At 33.7% G+C, this 21992-nt stretch overlaps 2 protein-coding genes and 1 long non-coding RNA gene across 11 annotated transcripts; 1 reads left to right on the top strand and 2 right to left on the bottom strand.

Moving 5' to 3' along the window:
• Positions 1–517: 517 nt before the first annotated feature.
• Positions 518–4292, bottom strand: LOC119636751. Of its 5 annotated transcripts, none has more exons than XM_038032335.1 (9): positions 3842–4292; positions 2115–2402; positions 1865–2048; positions 1607–1809; positions 1505–1549; positions 1262–1445; positions 995–1191; positions 869–934; positions 518–812 (listed from the first exon to the last, which is right to left on the bottom strand). In XM_038032335.1, coding segments are annotated over exons 2-9 (1134 nt in total). In that variant the 5' UTR covers positions 2117–2402; positions 3842–4292; the 3' UTR covers positions 518–559. The 5 variants fall into 5 exon arrangements, with proteins under 5 accessions (XP_037888263.1, XP_037888265.1, XP_037888266.1 ...); XM_038032337.1 differs by lacking the exon at positions 3842–4292 and adding an exon at positions 3612–3832; XM_038032338.1 differs by lacking the exon at positions 3842–4292 and adding an exon at positions 3223–3602.
• A 5465-nt stretch (positions 4293–9757) lies between these two features.
• LOC119636649 lies at positions 9758–14593 on the bottom strand. 5 transcript variants are annotated; one of them, XM_038032144.1, is made up of 9 exons: positions 14525–14593; positions 11412–11692; positions 11166–11349; positions 10887–11098; positions 10781–10825; positions 10531–10714; positions 10265–10476; positions 10139–10204; positions 9758–10084 (listed from the first exon to the last, which is right to left on the bottom strand). In XM_038032144.1, coding segments are annotated over exons 2-9 (1158 nt in total). In that variant the 5' UTR covers positions 11414–11692; positions 14525–14593; the 3' UTR covers positions 9758–9831. The 5 variants fall into 5 exon arrangements, with proteins under 5 accessions (XP_037888072.1, XP_037888071.1, XP_037888073.1 ...); XM_038032143.1 differs by lacking the exon at positions 14525–14593 and adding an exon at positions 14371–14491; XM_038032145.1 differs by lacking the exon at positions 14525–14593 and adding an exon at positions 13960–14126.
• A 202-nt stretch (positions 14594–14795) lies between these two features.
• On the top strand, positions 14796–21589 carry LOC119636697. The gene is made up of 3 exons (XR_005247169.1): positions 14796–17663; positions 18262–18534; positions 21233–21589. It is a non-coding gene; the product is annotated as an uncharacterized LOC119636697 (long non-coding RNA).
• Positions 21590–21992: the final 403 nt, after the last annotated feature.

The following is a 21992-nucleotide window of genomic DNA, read 5'->3' as shown; positions in this document are numbered from 1 at the left end:
CGTAATATACATTTGGAAAACATAGCCAAGCTAAACACGTCCGCTTTTCGTATTCATAATTTTTTGTCGAACGCACAGCTAAAAATAGCCCCTTTCCTTATAGTAATTGCTTCTTTTTTTTTGTGTACGATACGGATCTGCATTAGCCTAGAGCCAATTTCTAAAATATCTTTTGCCGGTGTAAAGTTACAGTCGAACAATTCAGCTGCAAAACGTTCGGGCAATGCGTATTTCGTCAGTTTAAAAACTTTTTCGTAGAAAACGATGAAAACAAAACTTCGATATTGTACAGTTGCATTTGCCTAGAATAGAAAGTTGGGGCAGCGAAGACTTCAATTCTTCAGGACGCGCTATTTATTTGGATGATGTGGCTGAAATTTCCGTAGAAGTCTTCCAATAAAGGCGTATGAGTGACCAAATAAGCGATAATACAATACCACCGCTTACAATTTATATTCTTATTTATTATATATATATAAAAATGTAACGACACGAAACTCAATGTTCAAATTTTTTCAATAAGCAGTGAGGACAGGAAATAAATAAAATTAACTTTGTATTAATCCTCTTCACTTTCGAATTCGCGTGGTATTTGTCGAAGGAGACCGTTTTTCTCTTTGATCAACTTTAACATGCTAGAGTGGAACGACCTCTCCTCCTCGTTTCTCTCCCTTAATAGCTGCGCTATTTTTTCTTGTTGTCGCAATTTTTTCTTCTTGTATTCTTGTTCACCTTTGATGTGCTCCCGAAGCAAATCCAAGATATCAGAGCGTGTATTAATCTTTTCTGCCATTTCATTATGGGATGCCCACCTGGCGAAGAATAATTATTCTGACAATAGAAATAAAAATTAATAATGTACACTTACTTTCGCTTCTTTCTTGGAGGAGTTGGAATGTCGTCCTCGCCCGAGGAATCCATCATGTTAGCGCTTCTGAAAGCATATAAAATAATCATGAAATTAACCAAAACGGTACATTATAATTGTGTTCACCTCAGTGTTCCACTTGTAGACGGCAATGTGTCGTCTTCAAAAGTTTTACTTGGATCGCCACTGATTGCTGTCTCCAAATTTGCCAGTTCAACAATTAGCTCTTGATTGGGTGTCAGTGTTATCTCCCCGGTTTTTTGATAGGACATTCTGTGGGTCCTCAATTTTTTTTTTGTCTTGTACTTTTGTTCTGCCCAAACCTAAAAAGGAAAATATAAATCAAACAAATTAATGTAAATAAAAAGGATAACATAATTTTTGTAAACTTGCTTTTCTCCACCCCGTTGAACTTTTATTCGGCAAACCCATTGCATTTAGGTCCGTGCTTAGCTCATCCCACAATCTATTCAGATTTTGACGTTCCTGGGCAGTACATTGGTTGAAATTTCGGGCCATTTTCGGGTGGTCTGAGATGAAACTCAGCATTACCTCCAGTTGCTTCTTTGAGATTGACCTGTAACCATAACTCTCTTAATTGCATTCACAAAAATAAAGAAAAAAATTGAAAATCACGTTGGAATAGGATCCTCAGCCAAGCAGTCCATCATAGTAGGGCTTCTAAACATAAGTAAGACAAATAATAAACGCGAAATTGTACATTATAATGGTGCTTACTGCAGTGTTATGCTTGTGGACAACAAAGGATCGTCGTTAATTGCATCGCCCACGATTGTTGTCTCTAAATTTGTCAACTCAACAATTCTCCCTTGATTAGATGTCAATGGTAACTCCTCGCTCGACCTTCCTCCACTTTTGTGAAGTAACATTCTCTTGCTCCTCAACTTTTTTTTTGCTTTGTATTTGTGATCTGCCCAAACCTAAAGAGGCGTTAATAAAATAAATAAGATATTAAAATAATTTTGCTAAACTTGCTTTTCGCCACCCCGCTAAACTTTTGTTCGGCAAACCGAGTGAATTTAGATCTGTAGTTAGCTCGTCCCACAATCTATTCAGATGTTCACGTTTTTGCGCTGTACATTCGTTGTAATTTTTCGCCATTTCCGGGTGGTCTGCGATGAAACCCAACATTAGCCCCATTTGTTTTTTTGAAGTTGACCTGTAATTACAACTGCCCATTACTTGAATGAATTTATACAAAAAAACAATAGTATTCAAAAATCACATTGTTTCACTATTTCTTCGAGTTTTGAGCGATTGAAGCGTGGCCTATGTATGTCCAGCAAATTTCTGAAGAGATCGTTCAATTAAACGAAAAATAGCAATTAAAGGTGATTGGCAAGTAGCACTGATGACGGTAACTGCACCAGTCCAAGTCTCCAATAAGCGGATAGATTAATTTCATCGATTCCTTGTAAATGATGAGGACCAGGCATAGGAGCAAAGTGAGCTTAGTCAACTTTTGTACCCTTCATTCGAGATTGGGATTCAGAGAAATAGTAGTAAGCTTTGGCTGAATATACAAAAAGAGAGAAAAAAATAGACAAAAGAAAAACCTTATTATTGATTGCAATGGAAAATCGGCAGTTCTTAGGATGAGAACAGCTGTGAGACTGCCCAATGTCAAGCGCATAAATCTAGTTCGGATGTTTTCAAATTCTTTGCACCTGAAAATAAGGTGCTCGTCTGATTCCGTTGTCAAACAAACATTGCATAAATCATTATCACCTGTTAAAAACTGATAATGAGTATGCGGCGCAGTTAAATTTTCTTGGATGAAGAAAAGGGAAGTGAAGTTGAGGACATGGGTGCACGAATTTTGTAAAATATTCTGCTTCCAAAGTTTGGGCGCGTATTAATCCAATTTTTTCGAAATAGAGTTATGAATGGTGCGCGAAGCCTCGTGTGGAGGATTTTTAAAAGGGAGAATATCGGCATTAAGTTGAGCTTTCCTCAAACATATATTAATTGGTAGGTGCCTTTTTTTAATTGAAAGCAATGCTACTCTACTCTCAAAAAAGTTTGCAAAATTTTGTACAAGTATTGAAAGGGGGGATGTTCTGTGGACATATTTTGCTCAAATGTGCCGTGAGTGGGAGATGCACACTTCAGCCGCTTGGTATCATGACATTAGTTTATGCAAACCGATCAATTGGAAATGAGTTTCCTGCCGTTACAAAATTTGACAATACATCCAAATGTGATACATGTAGAGCGTTGTCTTATAGCCTTGATGATGATATGCAAACCTTATCATAAAAGAATATGCAATGCTTTTCTAGTAGTAGAGACAAATGTAGTTATCCCTTAACATCGTTGGCGGTTTTCATTACTTTTAACTAAAATTCTCTTGATGGTCGTAGAAAGCAAGACCTTTACGTTCATCGTTATGCAACTAAAATAATCGATAAATTAAAATCCCTAACTAGATTATTGATTTTCTCTAATTTTCTTCGTTACATTTTTTGATTCTTGCTGGTTTTGGAAAGTAAACAAGCAAAAAGAAAGAAGTTAAAATTGGTCTTAAAACTTCGTCCCAATAACCGTAAATGATTGCTGAAATTATATAATTTCTTCAACTTTCGTGAGGAAGCTTGCGAACGGATATCATTATACAGTGATTGCCGTTATTTAAGCAAACGCTCCTCAGCAAAAACATAGCTGTCATCAAGCACGTTGTTATAGCAAAAACTCGCGTCTACTTGTTCTGCATTTCTGTTACCTAATGGCAAATTGTTGATTGAAGCCAGATCATTCATAGTTATTTTTATAGTTTGGGATGCGCCGACGAGACAGATAAACTGTGTTTAATTTGGTCGTCTTTAGACAGAGACCATTTTCGTCGCGCATTAATCTTTTCGCCGCGTTTACGTGCTCATAGTCTTAAAATCGTGGAGTTCAGATAAATTGCCCAAGGCCGTTTTAACTCATAAGCAATAATAATAATATTACCTGTGATATGGAACTGTAATTTCTTTTCATAAAGAAAACGCAACAATGACATAGATTTTAGTTCCTTAATATCACTATCAGCGATTTTTAATAATTATTTAGCCATAACAGATGGCTTTTTGTTACAGTTTATGTGGTTAACCGTTTGTGGCGCCGGAAATATGTTTATTATGTGATTAAAATGTGTAACAACTTTGAAGTTGCTTTGCGAAAATTTTTGCTTTTATTTTTACTGGTAATTATTTTACGCTTCAATTGTTGTTTTTAACAAAAGAAAAAAAACAGCTGAGGTTGGCGTCTGTACACTATCACGTTTCGTTATATCTCTTTATTTTATTACGCACGAATTTTACATAATATTACTTTTATCTATTTTTATGTAATTTTGTTGTAGTTTATATGATGTTGATTGTTAAACAAACAAACGTTTAGTTTTCCTCTTATTTCTCGATATTAGTTATGTGTGAAATTGTTAGCTTTCTTGTTCGCTTTTCGGCTAATTTTATGTTCGCATCCACTATTTTTCGATAACTTTCGTTATTTTTGCATTACCTACGCATAACAGCTGTGAACTACCCTCTCTCATTTCTAATAAATTGGACGAAAGCAAAATAGCTACGTTTTTGAGCAAATTTGCTTAGGATTTATTTACGTTAAGAGTTGCCAGAACTTATCTTTTAGAGTTGCGTTTTCAAAGAAAAAAGTGAAAGTTTGCAAAAGAAAAACAAAAGTAATTGGTCGTCTACTTAGTGTTAATATATAATATGCAAATTAGTGCAGAGCGCGAACAATTATTCACAAAAAATCGGATTCGTTCGCAGGAAACGCTATATTTTTCAGACAAATTTGTAAAATAAAAGCGCAATCCTTATTTCGATGCCAATTCTATTAAGTGAAAGCAATAAATTTGTAACGTTTGTACACAAAAAATATTGAAGTACAGGCTGCATTACGTTTGTGCGGACGGTTGTGACAGTCGGTTCGCATTCATTTTCTAAATCGATTTAAGCTTGTCTGTCTGTGTATCTTTGCGTTTAACCTACTTTGAAATTTTTGTAATATTTCGATGGAATTTGGTACACTGACGATTTTTAGACCGAGCACGAACACTATTGAATATGATTCGGATCAACATCCAGAAGGATTTGAAATAAATCCACCTTTTATTACAATTATTATTATTTATTAAAACAAAAGAAATTTCGTAACGTCGTATTCCAACGCATAACGTAGAGAACAATTTAATAGCAATTAATCAAATCCTATTCACCTTAGTGTCCACTTTTGAAAGTAGGTATATTTAAAAGCTTAAGGCAATTCTAATTAGGTGGGAATGGAATAATAACTTAGAAAAGTTCTTTCCCTACACAACGATTAAATAAGAAAGTTAAAAGAATATGAAGAATATTAGCACAAAATCTAAAGATACGGACCAGGTTAAAAAGATGTCTTTAAAGCGGCTACGGCATTGAAGACTTCTCTACAAGTAAAGGTAGCATTAGAAGAAATCTGAGACGATTTTAAATGGTATATAGTCACAGTGATTAGCGTTACTCAATGAAGCATAAGATAATTCGGACAAATTAGCAAACATCTATCAATTGGAAATGAAAGATGCATTATTATTAAAATATATAAGCGTAGGAAATCCGAGCACTTGACGGTTCGAACTAATAAATTTAAAGAAGCATTTCGAAATCGATCTGACACGAGTGTCATAATTTCATTGAAGTAAGCATCGTAACAATACTTGCTCAAAGTATTAAACATGTTTCTTACTCTGATATAATTGGCCAAGTCGCCCAGTGACATACCTTTTTGTATTTTTTAAAAAGCCTGTTCCTTTTTTACGTACTACTCTCAGCTTTTTCGAGAAAGTTGCCTAACAAAGTAGGGCTTAACAGGAGTGATATAGCGAAGTGAAAAATCGAATAAGTGACTGCCAGACTACTTTCGAAGTCATCACAATCAAAATCCCAAGACACCATAGATAACGCATTATCAAATCTGACCTAAATTATTTTTTTCTTTTGGCAGACAAATCAGCGTTCCTGGTGAACCCTGGAGGTGAGTTAAAACTTTCACCAGAACATTTTATCAAGGTCAGCATAGTTATTTGAGATACATTCTATTGAATGATAAATGAGGAGATATGAAGAATGAACAAATTCGTCACATTACAAAAGACGAAGACCAAAAGCTTATTAAAGGAATTCCGCACATGTTCCATTGAAGCGTAGCACGAATACAGGTTCAAAATAGCCACGCCTAACATTGATGTTCCAGAAAAAATCGGGTAAATTAAAATCCCCCAACACTAGAGACGTGTCAGCAGAATTCATTTTTAAGAACACCAAGCGAATAAGTTGGAAGTAAGTACTGGAATTAGACGCCGGAGGTATATAAAAGTAACATTGCTGCCTAGTTACAGCGAATTTTCCTGCCTCAGAAGCATTATTACTATCCATTGTTAACACAGTTGCCGCATTTGCATCCGTCGAAAGCCTTGCTCAGATCTTCAAATATCTTTAGGAATCTTCCTGAAATTGTCTCTTGGTTTTATCGCAAATAACGTCGAAAATACGGCGATTGCTGCCAACTCGACTTTGATTCATTATAGACACAATGGATCATTTTACTAAACCACAATAGCTTTCGAAATAAACTGCACTTTATGAACCAGCTGATCCTGGAATTTGTTGTTACAGTTCACTCACAACAAAAACATTATATATGTAAGACAAGACACTTCGCCAGCAACATTTGCGCAGCAATATTACTATGCTATGATATTATATTAACAACGAACACCTTTATACAACAAGTATATATAAGACTAAGCACTATGAACATCTGTGTGCAATAATGTGTATATTGAATAGACGTTACCTTAATATACGTGTTAAAAACTCCCAAGTGGTAAGCACAATGAGCAGCCATGCTACTATATCATTTTATAGGAAAGTGTCAACAACAACATATGGTTTTAGAACCAAAAATAGGGAAATCAACGCAAACAACAAATTTATAAAAAATAAGAATGGAGAATTTAATGTAAAAGTAAACAAGCCTGTTTATTAACTAGCGACAAAGAAGATTGATTAGATAAAAAATTTGAATAAATGAGAAGATTTTGGGTATGGCCAATTTTTGAAATATATAATGGTGACGGTGGCTTTGCGGCATCGCTTGAGCTAATGTATCCGCGCAGCCATTAGAATATAACAATTTGATGAATATATTTTAACTTTAAAAATGGATCGATATTATTGCTTGTTTGTCATTTCTTACAAAATAGATCAAAATAAGACAAAAAAAAAAAAATACACCTTAAGGCTTGATATGAAGCAGGGTTGCAAATTACATAATGTAAAAAAATTTACATTAATATATCGTAAACATAAATTAGACTTAGAAAACATAAATTAGATATAACTTTAAAATTTAAAAGAAACGATCATTATATCTTATTGCTCTTTTTTTGTTTGTTTTATTTGTATGTATACATGCAAAAACATATGGCTTGTCGATTATGATAAAGTTGGGCAAAATGCCTGCAAATCCGGGTTGCGTCTTTAGCTAACGGAAATAACGTCTCATTGAGTCAGTACTCTATAGAATTAACGGAAATATTTCTGGGAATAACGAAAAGTGGAGATATAGAATTAGTAAAAACTATTTAGAAAGTATTTAGGCAACCTAATATTAGGTTTTATTTGGGCAGAGTACAAACGAACAGACCAAATCTGGAAATTATAAATATAAAAAATATATAAATATAAAAAAAAATTATAAATCAAGTCAGCTTTGCAATCTCCTGGTCATCATCTATTTGCTTGTCCGAATATAACATGATTCGTCATTCTACATCTTAGATTACAGATTGAGTATATGTGGTCTTCATTATCGCTCGCTGCTTCCGAAATTTGATGAATTACAAAGCGATCTCTTCAATTCAGCTTTGTTTGAAATATACTTCTTATAAAATTTTATAATGGGAATATTCATCATCATTATTTATAGCCTTTTTGCGAACAACCGAGTATCGGCACTTGTAAATACTCACGCAGTGAAAACTTCGTCATTTCGAGGCGAAATAGTCATCAATTTTCGCACATTTTCGCACCACTTTTATAAGCTGCTGATCTGCTAAATATGACTCCATTGATCTGAACCATTTCTAGCGAGTCGGGCAGTCTATTCTCAAGCCGTTGCAAACATGTAAAAGCTTGGCAACCGATAATAAAGAAAAAATATAATCCGACTTTCGAATCTTGCGAAGATATCAATACTGAAAGCTAATTTATATACAACATAGGCGCTTCTCGCATATTAAGGAGGGTTGCTTTGACAAAATTCAAAGAGTGCGACATAGAGATTAAATAATTGATATCCTTTAGGTTTTTACCGAAGATTCTAAATGCACTGAAAATCTCGCAAGGTTGTCTGTATTCACTAAGTTTTATGAAAAAATGTTGGTAGAGAAACACTTCTGGATATTGAAGTTTATCTTACCAAGTAGTGTTGGCGAATCGACAGTAGTATTTATTAATGTAGTTAAAAAGGAAACGCCAAGGATAAATGCGCCTGTGTGAAATGGAGGTAACGCTAACAAAAGCATTCTGTTTTCATGAGGAGGTATAAAGACAGGCGAATCCCAAGCCAAAATTTTTGAGCCAAAAAACAGAAATTGGTTTTGAAAAGATTGTATTGAATCCACATAGCATCTATAGAAAGCAGGCCAAACAACAGAGGCATGCTTGAGAACTGGTCGCTCACGTATAACTCTTTTGTAAATTAATGGTCCCAAGCGCTGACCTAGCTTTATTTAAAGGCATTTCGATGTATAGATTAATGCGTGGTCTTTGATCTAATAAAATATATGAAATAAATAAACGAATCTTTATCTTCCAATTTTTGTGAATTGATCAAGTAGCCAGTGGTAGTAGCACATGAGTACTTGCTGTCATCAGACAAATATATCTATATATATAAAATAACGAAGGCACAAAGAGAAAAAATGAAATATAATTCAACAAAAACTCTATATACAAAATTAGTCGTTGACTTCATTAAGAATAGTAAAATTAAAAAGGAAAAATTGTAAGGTGACCATATCAATATAATATAAAATGAAGGAAAAAACGGGGGAAAACTACATTTCATAAAAGAACATATGTGTGCGGCGGACGCCATCGCTTTATTAAGATTCAGGCTGAGAAATTGGTATTCACGGTGAGCCTTATCTACGTAGCGCGGCACCCTAAATGCCTAAGAGAGCCTGAGAGCATATACGGTCGAAGAAAAACGGAAAGATTCCCAAATAGTTCTGCAGCACTTCATAGCAATAGCCGAACATGAGAAGAACATTAAAATTCTACGAGATCAAGCCAATTATTTAGAGGAAAATTTGAAATCGAAACTGGCAGATTTAGAAGAAAATGTACTGCCAATGCTTGAAAGTACGCTAGTCTTGTGATGATGACAAGAATGCCGGAAAGCGATGGTAATTTATATTTATTGCATTTATTTAAATTTAATTTCCCTATGCTTAGATCGCAAAGGCAATTCCTTGTTTGCTGAAGTTGGCGAGCGCTCAAAAGAAAAGCTATCTGGTAATGAAAAAAATCATTTCTCACTTTTTAACATAAATCGGATCTTATTTCTCACACTTTCACAGAAATCGGACCTTATTTCTCACACTTCCATAGAAATCGAGCTTCATTTCAGAAATTCAAACAGAAATTTTGGAAACGATGTTTAAGTACTTTAGCACGCGTTATTTGTTTGTATGATGTGGTGAACATTTCAGTAAAGACATTCGTAATTGCGGTGAATAAGTGAACGAATAAGAAACGATACAGTTTGGAAATTACATTCGAAACTCATATTTTTATTTACTTATAGAGATATAAAAATATAAGGACACAAAATGTAAAGTTCAAATTTTAAATCAATGTATGCAAAAAGGAAAAAAATGAAACTATGTCTTAGTCCTCTTCACTTTCGAATTCACGTGGGATTTGTCGAAGAAGGCCGTTCTTTTCCTTGAACAGTTTTAACATGCTTGAGTGAAATGACCTCTCCTCCTCGTTACCCTCCCTCATCAATTGCACTATTTTCTCTTGGTATCGCAATTTTTTCTTCTTGTATTCTCGTTCACCCTTAACGTGCTCACGAAGCAAGTCCAAGATATCGGAGCGTGAATTTGTCTTTTCCGCGTTGTCATTTTGCGAGGAACGCCTGAGAAAGAATAATTAATCATAATACAAATAAAAATTAATAATGTGCGCTTACTTTCGCTTATTAGTTGTAGGGGTTTGATTGTCGTCCTCGGGGGAGGAATCTGTCATATTAGGGCTTCTAAAGGTATACAAAAGAATTAGCAAATAAACCAAAACTGTACATTATAATTTCATTCACCGGGGTGATTCGCTTCTGGACGACAATGTATCGTCTTCAAAGTTTTTATTTGGTTCGTTATCGATAGCTGAGTCTAAGTTTGCCAACTCAACAATCATCTCTTCATCGGCTGTCAATGTCACCTCCTCGCTTGGCTCTCCACCGCTTTTTTGAAGGGACCTTCTGTTGATGTTCAATTTTTTTTTTGTCTTGTACTTTCGATCTGCCCAAACCTAAAAGGAAAGATATAAGTAAAATAAATGTACATAAAATTTCTCTAAACTTGCTTTTCGCCATCCCGTTGTAGTTCTGTTCGGCAAACCCATTGAATTTAGCTCCGTCCTTAACTCTTCCCACAGTTTATTAATTTTTTGACGCTCTTGGGCAGTACATTGGTTGAAATTGCGAGCCATTTCCGGATTATTTGCAATGAAACTCAGCATTATATCCATTTGTTCTTTTGAAGTTGACCTATAATCATAATTGTCGATTACTTAAATGAATTTATATAAATAAACAAAAAAAATTGACAATTACGTTGGAATATTGTCTTCCTCCAAGCATTCTACCGTAATGGGGCTTCTAGATGTATATAAAACAATTACAAAATAAACGAAAAATTCTGCATTATAATTGCACTCACTGCACTGTTATACTTGTGGACAGCAAAGGATCGTCTCTAAATATTTTAATTGAATCACCATCGATGGTCGTCTCGAGATTTTCCAACTCAACAATTCTTTCTTCTGCTGCTGTTAGCAGCAACTCCTCGCTCATCTCTTCTCCACTTTTTTGTATCGAGATTCTGTTGCTACTCAATCTCTTTTTTTCCCTATATTTGTGATCTGCCCACACCTAAAAAAAAAAAAGGCGCTAATAAAATAAATGTAAATAAGAAGCTAACCTAATTTTTTCAACTTGCTTTTCGCCATCCCGATGTACTTTTATTCGGATAACCGAGTGAATTTAGCTCCGTTCGTAGCTCATCCCACAACTCATTTATATTTTGTCGATCTTGGGCAGTACATTCGTTGTAATTTTGAGCCATCTCCGGGTTTTCTTCGATGAAACTCAGCATTATCTCCATTTGTTGTTTTGAAGTTGACCTATAATCATAACTGCCGATTACATAAATGAATTTTAACAAATATACAATATTGAAAATTACATTTCACTTTATTTTAGGTGTTTTCAGTGGTCTCAGCTTTTGCGATCTGTAAGTCCAATAACTTTTAAAGAGGTCGTTCAATTAGACGAAAAAGAATAGTTGAAGGTGACCGGCAAGTTGCATCGGTGGTAGAAACTTCAGCAAGCTAGGACTCCAGTAAGTAGGTAGATTAATTTCATCAAATTCATCCAAGTAATGAAGAATGGGCATGGGATCAAAGTGAGCGTAGTCGGGTGTTTTGCCGTTTATTCCGGATAGAGATCCAAGAATGCCATAGCAAGCTTTGAATAAATCGATACAAAGTTAAAGGAGTACAATTAGTTTCATAAATATATAAAAAGAAAACGTAGAGTAGGCCATGGCCTACCATTAAATACCCTACATCAATTCCTCTAATACAGTTATGTAACGACTTTTCGAAATTGGAACCGGTTCATTCACAAATAGCATTGTGTTTCGTGCGTTCTTAGTGTCTATACAGGCGGTCCATTTTTAACCGGGGTTTATTATATAAGTCGGAGAATTTTGTAAAATAAACGAACTGCATTGCATTATACAAAGTTTCCCAAAATAATTTTATGAACGGTGCGCGCAGCCTCTTCCTGAGGATATTTAAAAGCGAGGATTTCGCCAACATGTTGAGCTTTCCCCAAACATATACCAATTGATGGGTTCCTTTTTTCAAGTTGAAAGCGTGCTAATCAAATCTCAAAAAAAATTGCAAATTTTATATAATCGTTGGACGCGGTCATGTTCTGTGATCATATTTTGCTCAAAGTGACATGAGTGAGAGATGCACACTCAAGCCGATTGGTATCGGAACAATCGTTGGTGCAAACAGATCAATTACCACAATTAACGTAATGAAGAGCTCCAGTGGGAAGGTGTGCCACACCCAGTGTACTCCCAAGACATAGCGTCTTCTAACTACCACTTGTTCAGATCGATGCAGAATGGCTCGTCTGACACGCGGCTCTGCAAAGTTGAACAAGAGCGAAAATTTGTCTGTGGTTGGATCGCTGCCAAACGGATATAAATTCTTTTGATACGATACAGGCATGTTGTTAGAAATATGGTAAAATGTTGTAGAAAATTATAGAAAGCATTTCAATTCATACACACTGTACTAAATTTTCTCAGTAAATGTCTTTTTCAATTTGAAAAATGGTCAAAATTTCCGCAAACATCTAAATTGTTTCCTACTGAACTATCAATGGTATATATTTGAACGCAATTGCTATGATAGTATTCGAGTTTATTACAACGCAGAGTTTTAAAAAGAGCGAAACGAATACTCCCCTTAGCAATAGCGATATGTATTAAATATTAAGATCTACGATAATGTTGTCTAATGAGTCTCACATGGGAATGGAATTCTCTTTTGTCGAAAATCTCACAGAATCTTTGGCAGCAAGATGTGCAACTGCATGAGTTCTCTTCACTAATATACGCTATATTTCGATAGAGGACAGGTCGAACAGCTAAAAGGTTTATCAGATCCGTGACTGTTAGGTCAAAGCTCTTTGGCGACAGCTTTTAGAATGGGCAGCGAGTAGATGAGGCCCGCACATGGTCCTAAATGGTTCTTTTTGAAAGCTTTGATTTTTTGGATAATGCACCCGGTGCAATTACTTGCAGTTGAATATACATATTCAATTGTAGAGCGGCCTAAGGACAACATAAAGATTTTTTTTAGGTCGTGCCAGATCACTTGAATTAAGAAGTGGGAACATTGTTCAATATGTTGTTCACCATAAAAATAAAAAAATCGATAAATTAAAATCTGTAAGTGGATTATTTGCTATCTCTAATATGTTCTTTTTTGGTACTTCTTAACACTCTCGATGTTTGAACCAAAGTATGGAAGAAGGAAGTTGAGATTACTTTTGAAAGTTCACTAAGTAAATTATTACTGCAATTATAAGTTTATACTGAATACTCAATTCTGCGAAGTTACAAAATTTTTGTGAATGCTTTGCTACAAATAAACACAATTCGTTTTAATAATTGATCCTTACGATGCAATATAATTTTTTCAATTTTGGGAAAAAAGTTTGCGCAGCGATTATTGTCGTTTGACTAAGTTTAAACACAATATTTATAAATTGTAGCTGTCATCGACATTATCATAAAAGTTCACGTTTACTTATGTTGCATTGTTATTAACGACGATTGATTGATGCAATAGAAGCCAGAAGGAGAAACTGATTAGTTGAGTCGTCTTCAAATAAAGGCTAAAGATAATTTCCACTTTGCTTTTTTCGATACTTTAACGTTCTAATTTTAAAACCTTTAAGCTCAAATAAGCTGCATGTTGTGATTGATTGCCCCATATGGGGGAAACCCATTTTTTTCGGACGCACTTTAATACCATTTTATTACCTGAGATATTAAACTGCAATTTTTTTAAAGGATAAGAATGATACAGATTTTAGTTTTTTATTATCAATATTAGCAATTTTGAACAATTGCTCGGCTATAAAATATAGCCTTTTCAGACAAAACAACTCGCAGCTGCCGCTTGCTGCTGTATTTAGTCGTAGCTTACTTGTGCAAACATTTCACTTTCCTTTTTAATGCAACGAAAATCCGTTTTACCCCCAATAATCATCAGAGATTAAAGTATATACATATATATATATATGAAGAAAATATATATATATTCATGTAATGTTGTCTTCTTCTTGGATTGAAAACTTGGTTGCGCCAGAAGATTTGAACATGAATTATGTCCAACATAAGTCTACTATACGTTAAAAATATGTAAAAACTTTGAAATTCATTTATGAAAATTTATCATTGAATTTTACTGATAATTAATTTACGTTTAATTATTACTTTTAACAAAAGAAAAAAAAATCAGCTGACGTTTGCGCCTGTACATTATCACCATTGGCTTGTTATTATCTCACTTTATTTCATTTTATTATCCACAAATTTTATATAATTTTGTCGTTACCTATTTTTGTATAATTTTGTTGTAATTTATATAACGTTGGGCACTGATTACATATAGGAAAGTTAACTTTCTTTTCCAGCTAATTATTAAAAATCTATCGGATAACATCCACTGTTGTTGGATGACTTTCTGTAATTTGTTCTTTTTGGATTACCTATATACTGCAGTTATAAAATATCCTCTCTCATTGCTGTCAAGTTAGACGAAAGCACAATAGCTACCATTTTGAGCAAATTTAGTCTAGAGTTTCATGTCTACATAAACAGTTGCCGCGATAATTTCGCTTAGAGTTACGTTTATAAAAAAAAGACAAATTTTAAAGAAAAAGAAACTGATCGGCTGCTTAGTATTTATATGTAGTTTGCAAATTTATATATAGAGAGCTTATATATATACATAGAGAGTTTTATTATTCATAAGTTTATAAAATAAAAATGCACTTATTACTTCGATGGCAATTCTATTAATGAATAATAATAAATTTTTAATGTTTTAATGTACATATATCGTGTGTGCTTTGCCAATTATTTTTTTCATAATTAAACGCTTAATAATTCTTCCTGCGAACAAGAATTAAGGGAACTTTATTAAATGACTGCATATTTATGTCTTCTTTGGGACTAAAGACCGCAAATTCATTGGAGAGTTTGGTTTCAAGGAAATCCAATTCCATTTCTGAGATGGAGAAATGCATAAAGCAGTAAATTGTCAAAAAAAAAAACACCATCTTGGACGAATCCTTAATGCGTTGTACGAGCAGAGACAGTAGGAGTTTAAGAAAATAAAAGGAAATAACGTTGTCACTCCATTTATGGTTTACTTATTGCTGCTTTGGTTGGTATAAGAGCACTCACCGTAGCTATGGCTATCAGTTTATTGGCTTTTTTAAAAATTGTATTTGTAATTTAATTTGTTAAAATTTACATACATCCACGTTTATTACTCTAAACTTAAAATTTGTGTACACATTTTAGTTAATTTAATTTGAGATAAAAGTTAGCTAATTACTTTTAAACTTTTGATAGCCGCAAATAAATAACAAGTTAGAAAATCATATTCGGCCACGACCGAATCCATCACCGTGATCATAAATAGAAGCAAAAGAATTAAATTTTCCTACTATATAGTGTCGAGTGGGCACGATTGATTGTTTCTATTCTTAAAATAAAAGTGGAAATTTATATGTTGCATGTGTTACAATTTATGAGTAAAAAGCAAAGAACACACAAAACAAAGATGCTGAAAAACTTTTGCCATACAGGGATGTGTAGGCGTGCTCTTTAAAAAGTTTGGATTGTTTTTAAATTCTTTTGCAAATTTGTTAATCTTTATTGTTTAGTTTATTATATCGCTTACAATGATCTATTAAAATTCATAAGCAACCTTAAAAAATAAAGAAGCGTTTTATTCGTTTCGAGGTAACGCTAGGAAGTCGGAAACATGCAAAGCCTTTTTTGCCCTTCTCATGGCTGGCGGTTGTCATTGTTCTCCTCTTCAATGAACGAGCATAAAAAGTAGTTACGATACATTGTGCTGGAAATGTACACATTGGTCAACATTGTTTAATTAAGCACGATATTTAAATTAAATTGTTTTTCATAATTCGCAAAAGTAATTTCGGGCACTCCATATTTTTTTTTAATTTTTTTTTATATTTTGAAATAACAATTCATTTTCTAACAGGTGTTTATATTTTTCTTTTGCAGCTATTTTTTTACAAGCGAAACTTTAAACAAGATTTGCGGTAACTTTGCTGGATATATATTCAATACTTATGCAAATTTGTTCTCAGCGACAGCAATTTTTTGTCGCCGAATTTGACGTAACTGAGAGAGCTCTGTCGACAATCGCCAGAAAATTTGCCAATATTTGGCAATTCTCTTTGCAATTTTGGCTTGCTTTCATGATTACCCCGCAGAATAACTGACACTGACGCAAAAAGTGAGCTATTTTGCTGTCGCGTAATTTGTTAGATATGAGAGAGACTTTTGAATACGTGAAGTTAATGAAAGGGTAATCGTCAAACAATGATAATTACTATCACGTACGATATCAGTCGGTTAGTAAGTTAGTAGGTTGTTGTGCTGATTAAAGGCTGCCGTACGGAAAAGTGGATTTTGTTAAAAATTAATAAAAATTGAATTAAAACTTTGAAAATTGTAATAAATAAGTTGAAAGAAAGCTGTTAATAATAGGTGCTATAAAAAAAAATCTAAGTACTTAAAAACATAACAAACTTCGCGAAATTCTGAATGGAGAAAAATTAGTGTTACATTTTTTTTTTTTTTTTTTTGGTATGTTGAATTGAAATGGACTAAGCCTAGATTTAGTGTTAAATAAAAGTATTTCGTGTTTAAAATATTTTAATCAATAGTTAGCGTTTCTTATTTAAGATGACTAAATTTAAAGCAAATTGTACATTGAAGTAGTTTTTTTCTTTTTGCACGACATTTCTCCAGCAAAATAATTGAAGTCTTACTTATTTCTATGTTACGCGTCGTGCTCTTTGTTCGCTGCGTTTGCTTTCTGCATTTCCGTCCATTTCATTCGTGACAGTTAGTGGCAGTTCATGTACGGCAGTGTTATATTTTTTTGTTTGTTCTTGTGTTCCTTATTTTCGCCTTTTCGTTTCGGCTGATCCATTTTATTTATGTAAAAAGTGTGTTTTTTCGCGTGTTATTTATTTTCATCTTGGAATTCGTTCAATTTTGTTTGTGCTTAATGATGTTTTTTTTCACGTCTAATTTTAAATGTTATTTTACTACTTATTCGATAATTTTATGTTGCGGAAAACAGGGATTAAATAAGTTTTTTCATTTTCCGAAGCTAATGCGATTAAAATAAGTTGAAGTCACATTTTTTTTTTTATTTGCAATATGTTATCACACAATTTCATTTTAATTAATTTTGTAATTTGAAGCTTTCAAGAAAGCACACAACCTTTAATGATATCACGAATAAAAATCATTTTATTAATTTTTACGTCACTTTAATTAAGTTTGCATAAAAAGAGTAAATATTTTCGATGCCGATATAAATCATCAAAATGGCTTACGAGCCGGTAACTTCAACATTGCATATAAAGAACCTTAAAAAAATAACATCTATGGAAGTAATTGAAAATGCACGTAGACTAAAACGAATAAAAAAATTCTCATCATTGAACCTAGTTGAGTAACAACATTTTAAAACAATAACAAAAGCAGCGCCTACAACATCATCTGCATTCAAATCTCTTTCGTACAATTCAAGTCGGTCGACATAACTGGTGGCGCTGGCGTGCGTACAAAATGGTAAATGCAAGTTTTTTATTAGTAGTGGGTAATGGAGGATATAATGTTACAACACCACTGTCCATCCTTTTTTTAACTGGACAAGTAGTTGAAAGAGAATACACAGTATGATCAGTCCAATTACCACAAATAATATCAAAAGCGTATCGAAATTTTTAATACACTTCTTGAAAGGGCTCTTTATTTGGAAATTCGCGATCCTTATTTCGAGCTAGAGCTACCCCAAATATGGTTTTCATGTAATTGCTTTTCTGCGCGTATTATTATTTTTTTTTTTTGTATATGAGCAGCGGAGGACCTCCCCTACTGATTTTGGTTGGTATACAACTTCCTAGCAGTTTTTCATATAAAAATTCTGCTGATTTTGGTTGATGAGGTATAAAAATCACAAAAACAAGATATAGAAAGATATAGGAAGAGATATAGAAACTTTTATAGAACTCTACATGCATTGAGGTATATATATGTATAAAAAAATCATATAATCTAATACTAAGTTCAATGTGTACGTTGTATACACACTTATATTTTTCTTATTTTTTCATGTATTCTCTGTTAATTTTCAATAATATTTTATTTGTCTCCGTTTCAATCCTAGTAAGAAACGTTTATTTTCCTATTCCCTGTACGATTCCATCGTCTACGTCTCGTTCTCCTACGTTTGCTCTGTTGGTTCGCAAACAATTCGAATTTTGGTTATTTTGCCTCTTCCTAAAATGAGAACGCCTACAAGAACGTCCGGAAGAGGTATTCGTGCCTATGTTTGATGTACTTGCACCGGTGGGTTTTGAGCTACGGTGCCACGCCTTAATATCTTCGTCATCGCGATGTACTGGTCTGAAAAGTATAAAAATATATTAAACGAAATAAAGTAAGTAAAATAAATAAAATAAAATATTATGATATACCCAATGACATGTCCAACACGTTCACGCCTTCCATTTTGAATTTTTAAAAACTCTTAAAACGCGACTGCTTCTGATGAAATATCTTTGAAAAAGAAATTTGTTGAAATTTTACCGCTCGTTTGCATCGTTGTACATAAAAAGTAGTCATTATATCTTTCGCGCGGCATTTATTTTTTGTGGGGTATTATTGGGAGTCGATTTGATTGGTTTCCTTTTTTTAGCTGCGCCTGCAAAAAAGACCACGTTGTAGAAGTGAAAGGTATTAAAATATGTTCTGATAAAAATAAAACCATTGCGATCTTAAAAGTTCCACAAAACGTAAGAGAGATACCACAATTCCTTGGTATTGGGGCTTGGTATAGGGGGTTTACACCAAACTTCGGGAATATCGCCAGTCCATTGACGAATTTGCTAAAAAAGCAGAAATTAATCCAAGCACCAATATGAACATGCCGTGATTTCTCGAAGAAGTTAATATTGGGAACCGACGACAGCAAGTACGGCATAGGAACTGTACTTAATTATTTTAGGGAAGAAGCAGAAAAGAAGATCGCTTACGTCTGTAAAAAGCCGAAATACATTATTCAACGATAGAAGAAGGATGTTTTGCGTTGGTATGGGGTATAGGGAAGAAGCCTAATAGAACGTAGAACCCAGCCGAGAGATTGGCTGGATGAGCTTTAGAATTAAAACAATTCAAGTTCACCATCTAGTAACGGAAAGGAAAGTTGAACAATGTTGCTGACGTCTTGTGACACGTTTATCGACCGTGCGATAGTGACAATTGCTAATGCAAACCTCATTCCTCTTTTAGATTAACAAAGTGAAAGAACGCCGTTCCACGAGTCACAAGAAAGGTTTCGTCGTACACTGACCATACCAAGCGAAATCCGGAAACAAACAATCCTTATTTTGCTCCAAAATAAAACTTTCTTGACTCTTTAACCTTTTGTGTGTAACAAGTAAAATTATGTACGTCAAATAGATCAACAAGTTGTAGGTCATTAAGAAGCTAGCTAGTTTAGTTGTAACCCCCCATGTTTCTATTTTTATCCCACAGATATCCTACAGACGATTAAACAAAAGAAGTACACGTGCTAAATCCCTTATGAAAACAGACGGATAGAAAAAAGTACTAATCTGATGGGCTAATTTTATCTCCTGAATCTCTCTATACCTTGTCCTACCTATGGCCTCTCTGGGTCCATGATTTTATATGGAGGACCCCAAAGTTTAGTCTTCAAACCCCTACAGCCTACTCTCCTTTTTCAATTAAAAAATGAGGATATTTTGAGTACCTATAAACACATAATTTATATATAGAAAATCTATTTATAAAAAAAAAGGTTTTATTTAAAAACCCTTCATGTGAATAATTTCTTCTTGACATAATAAGAGAAAAGGTCCAAATATGTTTATATATACGTACTGTTAACAAACTATAACAGTTTTAGGAATTTGATATACGGAAAAAAAGGAAAAACCACGTATAAGAATAGCACCAGAACGCTGTCTGCATGCTACTGGTGGGAAATACTCTCATGATGATAGCGATCAAAAAAGTTGTGGTAGAGATGATCGGTGCTGATGCATAAGTATCTTCATGATGACAACATTCTTGTTTGCTCTCATTTTATATTGCGTTAAATTTTCTCAATTGATGATTTTATTCATGAATGGTATTATTCATAGTGGAGTTTTCATTTAAATGTTTACGGAAAAGCGATAACTCATTCAATTACTAGAGAAAATCGGAAATATTTTGACGGGCATATTTATTTGGAATTAAGTAAATTAATTATAGTTTTTAATTGAGTTATATCCGCCTGAGTGGCCGAGTAGGCAAGAGTCTCTACTAACAACTCAATGGTCGTGGGTCAAATCTCAAGTGCGGTAGAGTTTTTAATAAAGCCGAAAGCCTTAGATGCTAGTGCTTTAAGAGTTTAGTCTTAGAATTTATTCTCTAGCTAAGTTTATAATAATAATAATAATAACTGAGTTATTACGGTGTTTGATATATATTTGAGATAAAAAACAAGCGGGTCCGTATATAAATTTTACTGCATTAGTTTCAATATTTATTTGATTGTTGTTATTTCTAAAGCCGTTTTCGTATGTTTTCAAAAATTAGAATATCCCTAATTTGAAGCTTTAACTCAAGGCCCCTTTCATATATGTTCACCATATTATTAAATATTCATTGTCTGTGATTGACATTAAAAAATATTGATTAGCACGTTTATGTACTTATACCATGTCCTAAATAATTTGTAGCTGTTCGCGTCACTGTTTAAAAACTTTGCACCTCTACCAGTCGTTCTTCTTTTTTTTGCGGGTCATCGCTTTGGGCAACCAATTCATAAAAGAATTATCGTTTAAATATATTTTATTCCTTTGCTTTAACCCTTAATGCAACAAATTAAAAAATTTTAGGACAATAGTTTTTATTTTCGTGATTTTATTCCCTAATGTCGTGTAATAAACGCTCTTATTGTAAACAAAGCTTTGCCAAGATCTCACAGTGCAGGTATTGCCATATCAAACATATAAAGAGTAAAATACAAGGAAACAGCATAGATTAAACATGCCCAACCTATTTTTCCTTCTTGTTTTATCATTCTTTATTCTTCTTTTGTTAAAAATTCTCATTTTTCTTTTCAGGCATGCCAACTTTGCTTGTTACGGCTGATATTAATAGCTGCTGAAGTTAGCAATCCCCAACTGGGTTGTGATTGCAACAACAGTACAACATCTGAAGAAGTCACACGCCAATAGCTGCAGTTCTTGTAGAGTATGCCTGGTGTATGCTAATGCGCCTACCCCCACTCTCGGTCGCTCGTGGTCGCTTTCTCCATGGAATAGAATGATCCTGATTGCAAACCATCCTGTAGTCACGCTGTGTTTGCTACACGCCCTCGATCTGCTCACCAAGTTTTTATACCAACATTTTAAAATTATCGTCCATTTAGCATATGGTTTTAATACTTATTTTAGCAATAATGTAAAAAATTTGATATGCATTTCTTGTGTGTCATTTTCAACTTTGTTTTTTTGAAAGTAAGTTTTCAAAAAAGAAAAGTTACTCTTTATCAAACTCAAGACAAGGTTAGTGCTATTAATTTTTGTTTTTTTTGTTTTGTTTTACAGTATTTTGTTAAATGAAAATTAAGTTAACTTAATCTGAATCTTCACTACCGAATTTAGGCAATCTTGTTCAGGCAGTTTTAACTTGCTGCGATGCAATGACTTGAAGTTGTCTTCAATTTTCGTTAACAACAGCACCACTCGCTCTTGATTTTGTAATTGTTTCTCGTTATATCTCGTTGACCAGTCTCAACGTGCTCTCTAAGCAAACCCAACGTATCGAAGCTTGTAAGTTTCCCAAACATTTTTGTGCTTTCATCATAGGATGAATACCTAG

The sequence above is a fragment of the Glossina fuscipes genome, unplaced genomic scaffold (genome assembly GCF_014805625.2).
Source record: "Glossina fuscipes isolate IAEA_lab_2018 unplaced genomic scaffold, Yale_Gfus_2 28, whole genome shotgun sequence".
In the NCBI taxonomy this organism is placed as follows: Eukaryota; Metazoa; Arthropoda; class Insecta; order Diptera; family Glossinidae; genus Glossina; species Glossina fuscipes.
This window is presented reverse-complemented; position numbering and strand designations above follow the sequence as displayed.

Coding starts and splice junctions, on each gene's coding strand:
- LOC119636649 (XM_038032144.1), bottom strand. Junction 10,477..10,530: donor CTACAACGGGATGGCGAAAA/GCAAGTTTAGAG, acceptor CTTTCCTTTTAG/GTTTGGGCAGATCGAAAGTA. Junction 10,205..10,264: donor TCCAGAAGCGAATCACCCCG/GTGAATGAAATT, acceptor GTATACCTTTAG/AAGCCCTAATATGACAGATT.
- LOC119636751 (XM_038032335.1), bottom strand. Junction 1,550..1,606: donor TCCACAAGCATAACACTGCA/GTAAGCACCATT, acceptor ACTTATGTTTAG/AAGCCCTACTATGATGGACT. Junction 1,446..1,504: donor GCTGAGGATCCTATTCCAAC/GTGATTTTCAAT, acceptor TTATGGTTACAG/GTCAATCTCAAAGAAGCAAC.